The 14,559-nt window shown below is 43.4% G+C and overlaps 1 protein-coding gene across 1 annotated transcript; it reads left to right on the plus strand.

The window, feature by feature from the left end:
* Window positions 1-12,436: 12,436 nt before the first annotated feature.
* LOC114699469 (L-2-hydroxyglutarate dehydrogenase, mitochondrial-like) lies at window positions 12,437-13,858 on the plus strand. The gene is given in 4 exon segments (XM_037204399.1): window positions 12,437-12,579; window positions 12,581-13,602; window positions 13,604-13,712; window positions 13,714-13,858. Coding segments are annotated over 4 exon segments (1,383 nt in total). The 5' UTR covers window positions 12,437-12,468; the 3' UTR covers window positions 13,855-13,858.
* The last annotated feature ends 701 nt before the right edge of the window (window positions 13,859-14,559 follow it).

Here is a 14,559-nt window from a genome sequence, read left to right on the forward strand (position 1 = left end):
GCTCTCGGAGAAAGGGAACGGCAGGAGCAGAGGCAGCTATGGCGGAGGGGGGGGGGGCGTGACTCAGAGCCTCGAAGTGGTTTTTAAATGATTGTGGTTTTAAAAACAGAATTCTTCCAGGTCTTTGTAAGAACACAATAACAAATCTTCCTGATGATCCATTTTTTGCTTCTCCATTCTTCCAACAATGACACTCGATTATGAATCTGCATTTCAGTCTTTCAGTGAGAGTCTAGGTAGATTTCTTCCTAAGCAACTAGCACAAAATGTTATTTTCTTCCTGGAAGTCTGGAGGAATTATTTATTCAAAAAGTGCAATATATGGTTCTCTGTTCACCAGTGAACCATGTAAACGTTGACATCACAAATTATTAGAAATTTCCTAAAGTACGAGTTAGCTAGAAATATGGTGTGTAATACTGAAGTTCTGATTTGAATGCACAACTGTAGTAACAAGTAGAAAGAAAACTGTATATAAAGGCAGAATTCTAGTCCACACCCAGATGCACCAGCTCTGGGTGGCGACCGAGGACGTCATTGCTCAAAGGCTGTGTGGTGCGGTTTATAAATGAGTTTCTGCACAGTCAGATAGAAGGCCATTTTTCATTAGCATAGTCCCTTACTGGGGAGCCAGAGACTGTGCAGGTTAAGAACACAATGTAGTGTGGAGCAGACAGGCAAAGGTAGAGGGAAAGAGCTAGCGACTTCTTGCTACTGTGGCTGGGGAGAGGCTGGACTGTCACCCACAGGCCTCCTCTGATTAGCTGCTGGTTGTGGGGTTGTAGAGTGATGGGCAGCTCATGGGACGGGCTTTAGAACAGTGATCTTAGAAGAGATGCTCATGCTGACACAGCCCAGGCAAGGACAAAATGGAGAGTACCTGATGTTATTTCGTTTCTATTTGAAACGTTGCTACTGTTGACTGATTCAGCAGACACTGACGTCCTGGCTGGACTGTCGGCAGTAGGGGGTCCTGGCCTATGCATGAGGCCCTAAGGAAAGAGAGTGCACTTCCAACATGGAGCGACTGTCTGTGGCCTCCTCTCTGTGGTGTCTGTGTGCCTCCAAATAGATTCACTGATTACACACTCCTAGGGAGCAAACGACTTTTGAAAGGTCACAGTGAAGAAGTCCCAGATAGTTATGTGACAAGTCAAGAAGACCAGAAGCAAGCTGAAGAGATGATTCAATGGTTAAGAGAAATTGCTGCCCTTGCAGAGGATCTGGGTTCAATTATTAGCACCTACATGAAAGCTGATATCCATTTGTGACTCCATTCCCAAGGACCTGAAGCTCTCTTCTCACCTCCGTGGGACCAGGCACACATGTGGTGCACAGACATAAATTCAAGTAAAAGCACTCATACACATAAAATGCTAATAAAATAATTTTAAAAGAGAAGAGTAGAAGAAAATGGAAGGCTAATAGTCTCCGTTTCCAGTAATTATAAATTATAAAGCATAGAGTAATGAGAATCCAATCATATTTGTCCAGGAACTAGTTTTAAAGGTCAAAATTAAGCCAAGTATGATGGTAGAGAGATTATGAGTTCAAAGCTAGTCTAGGCTACATAGGAAGGCCCTGTCTCAAAACAAAACAAAAACAAAAAACAAAACAAACAAACAAATAAACAAAACAAACAAAAAACCCCAAAGCTGGAGGAAAGGATCCAGGGGACAAAGATTCATACTTTCTCATGGGTTTCATTTCACAGAATTTCCTTTTTGTACTGCTGAGAATCGAGTGCCTTGTACATGCTAGCAAATGTTCTACAGCAGAGCTATGCCCCTACCCTCATGGTTCTGTTTTAAAAGTCATTTCAAGCATGATGTAGACTTTTACAAAATTTTACAATCCTTCCATAATCCTTCTCAGGCTTTCTTAAAAGAAAATGGTAGAAACCTGTATACAACCATGCTAATGGTTTTCTCATTCTGATGGAACAAACGTACTTAAAAGTGTATCAGGAAACAAAATTAAAAAACTGTCCTTGGGAATCTTTGGCTTTGATTTGGTGGTGGGGGGAGCAGAGGATTCTGGGTGAGAACACTGAATATTGTACACAAATTCATTTACATGGTATCATAGGCCAGATGTGGGGCAGAGGTCAGACACAATGAAAAGTGGGCCTTGCTTTGTGTGAACATGGAATAATGATGAGCTGGACACCCTTTGAGTGCAGCGGAATTCCCTGATTATCCTGCAGCAAAGTTCTCCAAGGTTCTCCTAACTCAAGGGTGAGTGATGTAGTTTGCATTTACAACGAAATAAACCATGCAATCTGGAGACATTTTCTGGGAAGCAACTCCAAGCTCTCAGTGGCTCTGACCTGTGATGAGGGTTCTTATTGGTCTAGGCAAACAAGCAGGGACAAGTCAGCAAGGCTCATTTTCAGTTGCTTTTTTCTCTCCCAGGGCCTTCAGCATGTTAGACAAGTCCTCCTCCTCCTTCTCTTCTTCCTCCTTCTCTTCCTCCTCTTCCCTTTCCTCCTCCTCCTCCTCCTCCTCCTCCTCCTTCCTCCTTTTATGAGACAGGGTTTCTCTGTGTAGCCCTGGCTCTCCTGGCACTCATTCTGTAGACCAGGCTGGCCTCGATCTCATAGAGATCCACTTTCCTCTGGGATTAAAGGCACATGCCATCACCTCCAGGCTGAGTGCCCTGCTTCTGAAATGTACTCCCAGCCCAGCCCCCAGGGTTCATTTTTGTCATGGGTGAGGAAGTTGGCACAGTTAGAATTCATCACAGAGACCGAATAGTAACTGGACCACACATTTGTGTAAAATAGTGCCAATCTGTGCAGTGTTGGAAAATAACACTTGATTTATAAGTATTCCCTCAGACCTTCTGAAGTTTTACCTTGTCACTCTGGAGTTTATGACACGAGGACATAAATACAGCCGTCTCTATGCCCTCTGCCTCCCTGGAGTAACACGGTTTGTCCAAAAGCATCCTGAATTCTGTGTTAGCCTGCTTCTGTTAGTGCTTCTGTCTCAGTGTTACTGCTGAATGTTGTGACTGTATTGGTGAGTCCGGAGATCTGGTTTTCTATCTATCTGTCTTTTGTAGTACTAGGCATGTACTCCACTACTAAGCTAGAACCCAAGGCCAGACTTTTCTGCATGCTTGAAAATGTTTATAACAAAGTTTTTTATAGTAAATCATAAATTAACAAGAACAATTTGAATTAAGATGAGAACGATATTTCAGCGTTAAGGTAGAAAGTAAATGTCTTTTGGAATGAAATATGTGGAATGAAATTGAAATACAAGGGGGTCACCTGCCAACTCTCTTCTTTTTATACTTTGTTTTTAAATTATGTACGTGTATGTGTGTCTATGTGTGGTTATATGCAGGTGAGTGCAGTGAGTGCTGGTGTACCCAGAGGCCAGAAGAGGGTATCAGATCTCTTGGAGGTGAAGTTATAGGCTGTTCTGAATTGCTTGACATGGGTGCTGGGAACTGAACTCGGGTCCTCTGGAAGAGTAGTAAGTGCTCTCTCCCACTGAGTCATCTCTCCAGCCCCTTGTTATACATTTGAAAAATTGGGGGGAGGGAACCTAACATGTAAATGAAAATTAAGACCAGATATTGTGGCACACATATGTAATCCCAGCTCTTAGGAAAGTGGAGGAAGGAGGATTAGTTTTGATTTCCTGCACTCCTCAATAACCCCCACCCCACCCCCCCAAAAAAGAGAAAGACAAAAATAAGTGAATGAGTTCACATCAAACTTTTATGCATTGACAGATATGACAAGATCGATCATGACATACCACATGCCAGGTGACATAGACAGTCACAGAAGAAACCCAACACCGGGCTGAAGAGATGGCTCAGCGGTTAAGAGCACTGGCTGTTCTTCCAGAGGTCCTGGGTTCAATCCCCAGCAACCATATGGTGATTCACAGCTCTCTATAATGAGATCTGGTGCCCTCTTCTGGCATGCAGACATACAGCAGACAAAACACTGTATATGTAATAAATAAATACAAAGAGGAAGAAGAAGAAGAAGAAGAAGAAGAAGAAGAAGAAGAAGAAGAAGAAGAAGAAGAAGAAGAAGAAGAAGAAGAAGAAGAAGAAGAAACACAACACCATGTCATTGCACTCATGTGGGTGTCTAGTTCAGTCACATTCGTAGAAACAGGTAGTACAATGTGACTAGTGTAAGGTGACTGCCTGTTTGGGGCTGGAGCAAGGAGACAAAGGGCCCTGTTGTTAATAAATATGGAGTTCCAGATTTGTAAGATGTAAACGTCCAGAGGTCTGTCTGACAACATGAATATACATAGTACCACTGAACCATAATTTAAAAATAATGAAGATGATCAGTGTTTTGTGATTTATTAAAAAAAAAAAAACTATGGAAAGAAGACCCCTGGGGACAGAGAATTATTGAGCTGTTTTCAAAGCTTCTACCTGAAGTGCTCAGTAGATTTTGAAATGAAACATTTTGATATGTAAACAGCACTGACTAGTCTGAATTCAGGAACTTGAGCTGTCAAATTTCACCAATAAATTTTGTATAACTGGTAGTGGGAGAGATGAAAAATGGATGTTCCAATCTAGGGCAGCACATTTAGTAAAGTCCTTACTCCACGTACTTTTTAAAATTTAATTTTTAAATTTTAATTACTAAATTTTAGATGTATTTTGTGTATTTTCTCGTATGATTGTGTATGAAGTCTATGTATGAGGGAGGGTGTATGTATTAAATTTCTGAAGTATCTTAAAGAGACGGGAATCTAATGTTTCAGCAGACAGGATGGAGTTTATTGAACACACATCGAGGGGACAGATTCTTTCTCAGGGGAAGCTGAGTGGTCTGCCAGGAAAAAAGATGGCTGCGACCCTAAAGGGAAGGGAATGTGGGCAGCATGTTTCCTCCTGCAGTTCTGCCTGACCCCCCTCCTGGAGTTGCCTAACCAAGACAAACCCCAAAGGGGTATAGAAAATGTGGAGTGGGGGTGTGAGTTCTTTCTTAGCTGTTCCCTGCTGAGAAGCATCATTGTTGGAGGGGAGTAGTGTGGGTTCTACCTCCACCACACACCTTGAAGAGGGGTCCTGTGGTGACAGCAGGAGAGCTTCAACTTGATCCACCCTGATGGATCATGTGATTGCTGCCCGGCATTCCTGGAGAGACATTTGAAAAGTACTGTGTTTTTTTTTTTTTTTTTTTTTTTTTTTTTTTTTTTTTTCAGGGCTGTAAGCAGATGATTTGGTTTCAGTGTAAAACTGAGAGATTGCCTACGGCAGTGGAGGGAGGGGAAGGGTAGAGACAGGAGAGACAGAGCGAGCCAGTGAGACCAAGTAGGGATCCAGTTGATTCAGGGCGACAGTGACTAGTCCCATTGCCAAGAGTGCTGCACCAAAATGAGCCCGCAGAGCATCAGGAGCTACAGAGCATTGAAGGGAGGGAAGGGAAGAAAACAGGGGACTGATGTAAAGAATTGTAGCTGGCCTGGGATGCAAGGGATGCAGGGCTATTGTAACCAGAGTTTCTCCCCAGCATCCGCAAGTTCCTTTGGCAGATGTATCAGTAACAACCGGAGCAAATGGAGCTGTTGTAGGGTGAGAGCCACTGGGAGAGCCTACGTGGAACATTTTGTTTGGGTTATACCCAAAGGGGGAGTTCAGTAAGTAAACATTTAAAAGACAGGGTGAAACCTAAGTGTGGGGATAACAAGGAGGAAAGTGATCAGGGGAGGAGCCAGAGTGGAGGGCACCAAAAGCCCATCCACGGGAGGAGGCTGGGGGTTGAATTTCTGTCTGGTCCCTGTGTAATCTGGACCAGCAGGCCATTCTTCAGTGACAGGGTCCTGATGAGGAGGAGCCAGAGTGGAGGGCACCAAAAGCCCATCCACAGGAGGAGGCTGGGGGTTGAATTTCTGTCTAGTCTTTGGGCCCATCTCAAACCAGTTAGAATTCTAGTACAGAAGCAGCATCGTTGTTGGTGGAGGAGGGTGCAAATCCCATCCTCAGCAGTAGTCAGATCTAGTATTGGAGTACTGCAGCAGCCAAAGAATCGAGTTGGTCTTGAAGGATGTTAAATTGGCTTGGGATTTTCCTCATGGTTTTTGAGAGCTCACAAGACAGAGAGGCTGATTGCCGCAAAGAAGGCTTCAAGCCAGCTGCTTTAGTTCTGAGTCCTGAAAACAATACCTGGAGTGGCGAAACCAGGGGTGAGCGGGATGGCCCATGGCCCATTAGTCCCCCTTCAGAGATCACCCAAACTGCTTTCGGGGGTCTGGGGGCACTGGTCTCTCTTGAACTGTTTCCAGCTGACAAAATGGGCCACGTAGAAGGGGCAGCAGTCAGAGCCCCTCAGAGGAGGGTCCACCCAAGGGGCTACAATAAAACCTAACAGAGGGCAAAGATTCAGAACGTAAGTCAGGAGGTAATAACTGGACGACTTTGTGGGGGACATTAAGGAACAAAGTTAATGAGGAAAATTTTAAAATCAAGATTAAGGTAAGTTACTATAAGGCTAAATATAAAGTTAGCATAAATGTAATTGTAGAACTGGCTGGATCATGGACCAGAGCTCTGTAGAAGGATGGGGTAACTGTAGCTTGTTTACATCAGACTCCTGCACAAGGAACACGCTCCTGGGAGCTTTGTAAAAAGAAGTCAGGTAAATTGGCATCTAACTGACAATTTAAAAGAGAAATAGGATCCTATTGAAGCTTTTTATACAATTGTCTAGCTCTAGAGACACCTCTTGGACAGTCTGCACAACTTCCCAAAGCTGTGAGTTTGATGGCAGAGTTTCTGGCAGCCTCCTTGAATCAGGGAGCATGGGTGGTTAGGGTGTGGACCCTGGATTTAGCTTTTCCTAAGAGGGAGAATTGAAAGCCAGAGTAAAGGGCATGAGCAGTGAACTAGCATGCAGTTCCCAGTGGTGGTTTGAATGTAACTGGCCCCCATTAACTCATAGGGAATGGTGCTGTTAGGAGGTGTGGCCTCTTTGGAGGAAGTATGTCACTGTGGAGGTGGGCTTTGGGGTCTCTTTTACTCAAGTTTCACTCAGTGTCATACTCAGTCCACTTCCTGTGGCCTTCTGAACAAGATGTAGCCAGCACCATGTCTGCCTGCATGCTGCGTGTCCCACCATGATGATGATGGACTGAACCTCTGAACTGTAAGCCAGCCCAATTAACTGTTTTACTTTTTAAGAGTTGCTGTGTTCATGGTGTCTCTTCATAGCAGTACAAACCCTAACTAAGACAGTCCCATACCAGTTGGGTGGTAGGCTCAGATACAAGGTTCCCCTGTTCAGAGCATCCTCATATGTCAATTTGGGAACCAATCCTTCATTTTTTAGGCCAAAACTGTATAGCATTTTACTATACAAAATCTTTCCTTACCCCAAAGTATTTACATTTTTACCAAAAACGTATTTCCACACCTATATCCCTTTTTGTCTCTTTTCACACTTTCTATCTTACTTAATAAATTTTTAAAATTTTCTTTCTTAATAAAATAACTCTGTTTTCTGATGAAAAACTGAGAAGCTGTATTTGAAACTTGCGCAGAACGTGCTGACTGTTCCAGAGAGATTTCCGTTTTCTCTTACTGACAAATTTAAATTAGCTAGTTGTTAAAGAGGCAGGTCTTATTATAATGGGTGTAAAGGCACTGCCTCCCCCCCTTTTCCGAGACAGGGTTTTTCTGTGTAGCTTTGGAGCCTGTCCTGGATCTCGCTCTGTAGACCAGGCTGGCCTCAAACTTACAGAGATCCGCCTGGCTCTGCCTCCCAAGTGCTGGAATTAAAGGTGTGCACCACCACCACCCAGCTGGCACTGCCCTTTCTAAAAAGCATCAACCACTGATTGGGCCTGCTGACAAGCCATCAAAGGTCGGAATAAAGTCTGGCACCTCAGTCTTTGTCCTGTGCCTGTCTCGTTTGCTTAGGGCCACGTGCCTGCTTGTTTCCGTGTAGACGTGTTGATTCTTTAAGCAAGTCCACATTTCATCCCGTTCAAACATGAAGGCAGGAGGTGAACGATCATCCCAAACCTGTAGTCACCTTGGATCCCAGGACAGCACCCATGCTGATCAGTTTTTGTCAACTTGACATGAATGTAGACATACCCGAGAAGAAGGAATCTCAGTTGAGGGATTGCATCCATCAGACAGGCCTGTGAGGACATTTCTTCAATGTTAATTGATGGAGGGAGGCCCAGCCACTGTGGGTGGTACCACTCCTGGGCAGTGGGGCTGGGCTGTCTAAGAAAGGTAGCTGAGCAAGTCAGGGGGAGTAAGCCAGGAAGCAGCCCTCCTTTGTGGTTTTTGCTTCAAGCTCCTGCCCTGAGTTCCTGTCTTGGCTTTCCTTGATAATGGGCTGAAACTCGTAAGATGAAATAAACCCTCTCCTCCCCAAGTTGCTTTTGGTCATGGTGTTTATCACGGCAATAGAAGGCAAACCGGGGTGTCATGTCCCATATGAGAGAATTATCCATGAGAGCAACATGACCACATCCTGGGGCAGCAGCAGTCACCCCTCAAGAACCAGTCTAACCTCACAAGCAGTAAGGACTTATTTGAATCATCTTGCAGAGCCAAAACTCAGGAAATGACCAACAGACTACACCCTGACCATATTTGCTTAATTAATCATGTGTATCGCTTGTCTCTTGTCTCAGTTCTCTCTTTAAATTTAAAGTTATGTTATACTCGGAAGACAGACACAGGTCTCTGGGCCCCTTTACCTGGTCTTCCTGATAGGGCCACATCAGACAAATTTATTTTCTTTGTCTCTTGCCCTTACTTGTCTTTTTGATCTGCATATCAAGACAGATAGACAAACCTAGTCTTCTGGAGGCTGCTGGAGCAGAGGACTTTGCCCTCAAGTTTATTTTACATTCTGAACAAAAAGGAATTGAATTAACTTTACACGAGTTCTTACCTATAAACCAGTTTTAGTAAACCATTCTTGGGTGAGAGGCTTTTCTATGTAAAACATACCACAGAACATACATCTATCTCATGGTAGCACACATGTAGACTGACACATGGGATAGGAGGCTTTACTATGTAAGCATACCACAGAACATATATCTCGCAATAGCATACACAGAATAGAAGGCTTTACTATGTAAGTGTACCACAGGCGTATATCTCATGATAGCACATATATTCACTGACACACAAAGATGAAATAACTTTTATATTAATATTTAGTCATAAGACAAGTTGTAGGAATCTAACTTATGATAACGTAAGGATGACCTGCTAATTGGCCAAACCTACAAACCCGTCATTTGTAGTTAAATAAAAACCTCTATAATATGGCTTCAAGGAAGAATATCAAATCATAGTCATAGGCTAACAGGTAACAGACAGCGCAGCACAAAGACTATGTGGAATTAACAATTCTCATGAACACAAACTAAAGAACACATAACACATTTCCATCAGTCAGAGTCCAGTCTCAGTAAAACAAGGCCGAAATCAAATATCTCTCTGTTTTAAGTTGAATAGGGGCCCATGAAAGACCGCAGGACAAAGTTTCTTAGGCAGATTTTGGCTAATACTCGGATGTCTTTCCCTGTCTTAGGAGCTAATCGTCAGAAAGAGTGATGTCCTAATGAATGCTGTTTTGTTTTAAGTAGCGCCTGAAATTCTATAGGAAGTCAGCCTTTCTGTTGGTGCAGAATTGTTCTGCTAGAGAAGAGAACAGAGGGAGGGAACAATATAGAAGGTCAGAGAAGCAGAGCAGATGTTGAGCTGAGACTCATGAGTCCCAAGAGTTACTTATCTTTAACTCTGATGCACCTATAAAAATTCTTATTAATTTTCTGTTCTTTAACCTCTACCCCTCTCTCCCTCTCTCTGCTCTCCAGTTTTCAAAACTTTTAATTCTTTTTTTAAAGTAAGTTAACAATTTTATCATCTTTTTTCTTAGATTTATAAATTCCAAATAAAGTAGGCTGCCCACTTATGATCTTTAGTTCCATTGCCTGGGATTTCAGTTGAGTGTGTAAAACGTAAAACAAAATAATTTGGGAATATTGCTCATTTAAAAATGTTTGTGATCTAGGGATTGGGGATTTAGCTCAGTAGTAGACTGCTTGCCTAACAAGCTCAAGGCCCTGGGTTTGGTCCTCAGCTCCGGAAAAAGAAAAAGAAAAAAAAAGAAGAAGAAGAAGAAAGAAAGAAAAAAAAGAAGAAAAAAAATATTTGTGAGCTAAATTATCATAATAATCAAACATAACATGAGCTGGAGTACCAAATGGTGGGCTGTTTGCCATTTAGTGTCTTTCTTTCTTTCTGGAAGTTGCAACCTCCTTTTGTCAGCTGGAGGAGTTTATGCTCAGGTCAGATCCAGGCACTGCACATGGGAGTGGCCCCCTCAGCTCTCACCCCCACATTGGTTCTTCTCACTGTAGCCCTGGTTCATCCTGCATGTTTGTGGGAATGTGAGGGGTTTAAGACATTGGGCGATGACCTCCTATGTGTATCTACTTGGCTGAGGCAATAAGATTCCTTGTAGTCTAGGTATGCTGTCTTGGGCTTTCTCAAGAGGCCATTGCACATCCTGGGAAGTCCCCTCTGATATCCCCCTCCCTGTTGGGCTGGAGGAATAAATTCCTCTTCAGCATACTTACGATCAGGCACTCAGCATTTCTAAACCAGAAGAGCCAACTTTTGATAGGCAGGAGAGGATCCAGACAGAAATGCAGAATTAGATATTGAAGGGGTGGCAGGAGGAAACGGCCAAATGCTAGCAAATAAATATGCCTGCAAGACAGAGACAGAGACAGACAGACAGACAGACAGACACACACACACACAGAGAGAGAGAGAGAGAGAGAGAGAGAGAGAGAGAGAGAATTTCCAATAACTCAAAATAAACCAACGGACTATTGACTAAATCAAAAGAAGGGCCAGGCCCCAGGAAGAACTCACCAACTTCTACCTGAGATGGCAACATAAACAATTGAGTATAAAGGGCCTATGTTGACACAGTGTCACTCTGGGTGACTCATTTGGCGCAAGTGGATCATCCTTGGCATCACACTTCAGACCCTAAAACTGTTGACAAAAACATAGCTTTCATTTCAAAGAGAATAGAGTAATTTAATCTGAGCCAAATATGAGTGGCTATGTCCCAAGAACATGGGCTCAGCTTACCTGAATAGCATATTCCTACATGGAAATGGAAATGGTTACATGGATTTTCATAGTCACAGAACAAAAGCAAATCAAAATCCAAATGTATAAAAAGTTGCACTGGGAAAATCCTTTTCACCTATCAGTTCAGACCGGACCAAAGATCTCAGCTTAGAACCAGAAACACTGAAGCTGCCAAAACAAATCCCTTTAAGGTATAGGTCTATGCAGGTGTTTTATTTTTTCCCACCTGTTTTTATTAGCATATATTAATTCTCTAGAGTATTATGTTTGATTATGACAGTTTCATCTATGTATATAATGTATTTGGATCACATCCACTCCTCGTTGTCCCCTCTTGGTCCCCCTCCCACTCTTACTGATCCCCTTCCTCGTTCCAACGAACACCTCTTCTACTTTTATTTATTATTAATTAATTAATTAATTTTATTTTTCTGGCTGAATACATTTAGCTAGGGTTGCTGACAGGAGTGTAGGCACTTTAAACAGCAGCTATAGCACTGAAGAAAATGTTTTTCCTCTTCCCCACCAACCTTTAACTGTGTATAAATATTCTGGGAGGGTTGGGGGGGGTTCCCATAAGTTCCACCCTATTCACGACAGACAAATCTTCTGTAGATCCTGTGCAGGGAATCATAGCTGCTGTGAGTTCAAGCATGCAAGAGGCATGGGATTTCCAGAAGTCAGTGTTCCACAAAGTTCCCTGCCTTCCTAGGGCTTTTCTATTCTTCCTGCTCTCCTGTGACGCTCCAGAAACCTCCCGTAACTGATATGCACATGTCCCCTTTCTGGCTGAGCATTCAACAGTCACATACTCTCTGCACTTGGATCAGTTACTGAGTCTTTGCAGTCACAGCTGAATCTGCAAACAGGCTTCTCTAGCCGCAGCTGACAGTAGTAATAATCTATGGGCATGACAATAGTTTTTTCAGAAGGCAGTTTAATGGGTATATCGTTCTCATTTAGCAAAACAACAACGGTAGTGTCCCCACTAGGATCTATCCGCTCCCTCACTGAGCAAATTTACGGCACCAGGCATGGCTTCCTCTTTGTGGAATGCATCTCAAATCCAAGCAGAAGACACTGGTTTCCCCGCAGCGGACTCGCTATTCTTCCTTAGTCTTCGGCAACAGAGTTGTACCATATAGTTCTGGTGGGAAGCAGCAGCAGTGGCTGGCAATTGGTATAGACCAAGAACTTTCTGACTAGACCCCAGTAGCACAGGAAATAGCACCAAGAACCAGCAAATGGGATTATGTGAAATTAAAAAAACTTCCAGGTAGAGTCGTTCAGGCTGCAGCTGCTGAGGCTGGGCAAGGGGAGGTGGCGCAGGCCATGTGGCGGACCCTGCGTTACCTGGGCGGTGCCTGCGGTCGAGACCCATGCCGCTTTGCTGGGGGCTTCCTCCCGGCAAGCAAGCGGGCATCCTGGGGGCCCGGGCTTCTGCGCGGGGGGTGGCCGCAGCTCCAGCACCAGCTCATTTGATATAGTCATCATCGGGGGCGGAATTGTGGGGCTTGCCTCTGCCAGAACACTCATCCTGAAACATCCTGGACTTTCAATTGGTTTTGTGGAAAAGGAGAAAGATTTAGCTCTTCACCAGACTGGACGGAACAGTGGTGTCATACATAGTGGAATTTACTATAAACCCGAAACCCTGAAGGCTAAATTGTGTGTGGAAGGTGCCGCTCTCATCTATGAGTACTGTGACCTCAAGGGAATCCCCTACAAGCAATGTGGCAAGCTGATAGTAGCTGTTGAACAAGACGAAATTCCCAGACTTCAGGCTCTGTATGAGAGAGGTCTGCAGAATGGAGTCCAAGGCTTGAGACTGATCCAGCAGGAGGAAATAAAAAAGAAGGAACCGTATTGCAGGGGTCTAATGGCTATTGATTGTCCGTACACTGGCATTGTGGACTATAAACAAGTAGCTCTGTCATTTGCCCAGGATTTCCAAGATGCAGGTGGCTCTATCTTGAAAGGTTTCGAGGTAAAAGATATTGAAATAGCTAAAGAAAGCCCGTCCAGAAGTAAGGATGGGGTGGACTATCCAATTGCTGTCAAGAATACTAAGGGAGAGGAAGTTCAGTGTCGCTATGTTGTGACGTGTGCAGGACTTGACTCAGACCGTATTTCGGAGTTGAGTGGCTGTAATCCTGATCCTCAAATTGTCCCATTGCGGGGAGATTACCTGCTCTTAAAGCCAGAAAAGGGCTACCTTGTAAAAGGAAATATTTATCTGGTCCCGGATAGCCGCTTTCCTTCCTTAGGGGTTCACTTCACACCAAAGCTGGACGGCACTATTTGGCTGGGGCCAAATGCGGTGCTTGCCTTCAAGTGGGAAGGTTACAGACCCTTTGACTTCAATGCCAGAGATGTTACAGAAACAATTCTCAAGAGTGGTTTCATTAAAATGGTGCTTCAGCATTTCTCTTACCGAGCAAATGAAATGTATAAAGCCTGTTTCCTCAGTGAAACATCTTCAGAAGTTCATCCCTGAAATCACCACCAGCGATGTGCTTCGAGGTCCAGCTGGAGTACGAGCCCAGGCCATGGACAGAGATAGAAATCTGATAGATCGATTTTGTGTTTGATGGAGGAGCTGGGGATATTGGAGATCATGTTCTTCACGTGAGAAATGCACCTTCCCCTGCCGCCACCTCTTCCCTGGCGATTTCCAGAATGATGGCAGATGAAGTACAGCAGAGATTTAAGTTATGAACAATGAAGGGAGTTGCATCATATCGAGGATGTACCAGTTGTATTTTTAAATTATAATTTAAGAAATTTATTGTAAAACCATACTTTTTAGGCTAAAATAACCACTGACTTATTAATAGGAGGTAACATATGTAATTTTTAAAAAAATTCTTATGAGCACAGAAGTGACGTGCTCTATGCCTGTTCTGAAACCCCGAGTTTGTTAGAGATTTACCCAGCCCACTGTGATTTAGGAAGGGCTCCTATAGAATGTTTGGGAAGTCGGCATAAAAGTGGACTGTTCCCTAAATCAGTGTTTGGCTTTATAATTTTTTTTTCTTTCCTGGAAAAAAATATGTCACAATATATTGTAGGGTGTGACATTCTTTTAATCTGAAGAGTCAGGAAGTTTACATTTATTTAGCGATGTTTTTATGTGGAAACTGAAAATGCTTGATTTCAAAAAAAAAAATACATGAAATTTCACATTTCTAAGTAGCACAAAACAAACTCAGTCTTTAGTGTCAGTCTCTTTGTAAGTGTCTTTAACGTGTGGCATCGTCACTCCATCTGAACAGCAGTGTACCGTGTGCTTGCTGCCTACACGCCAGTTCCCATGGCCGAGAAATGGAAGTCCCTAAGAGGACGATGCTTTTTCTAAGAGCAGTTTAAATCCTGACACTGGGTGTAGCACTGTGTAGTTTTAACCAATTATTTATTTCACGC

The sequence above is a fragment of the Peromyscus leucopus genome, chromosome 4 (genome assembly GCF_004664715.2).
Source record: "Peromyscus leucopus breed LL Stock chromosome 4, UCI_PerLeu_2.1, whole genome shotgun sequence".
Classification (NCBI taxonomy): domain Eukaryota; kingdom Metazoa; phylum Chordata; class Mammalia; order Rodentia; family Cricetidae; genus Peromyscus; species Peromyscus leucopus.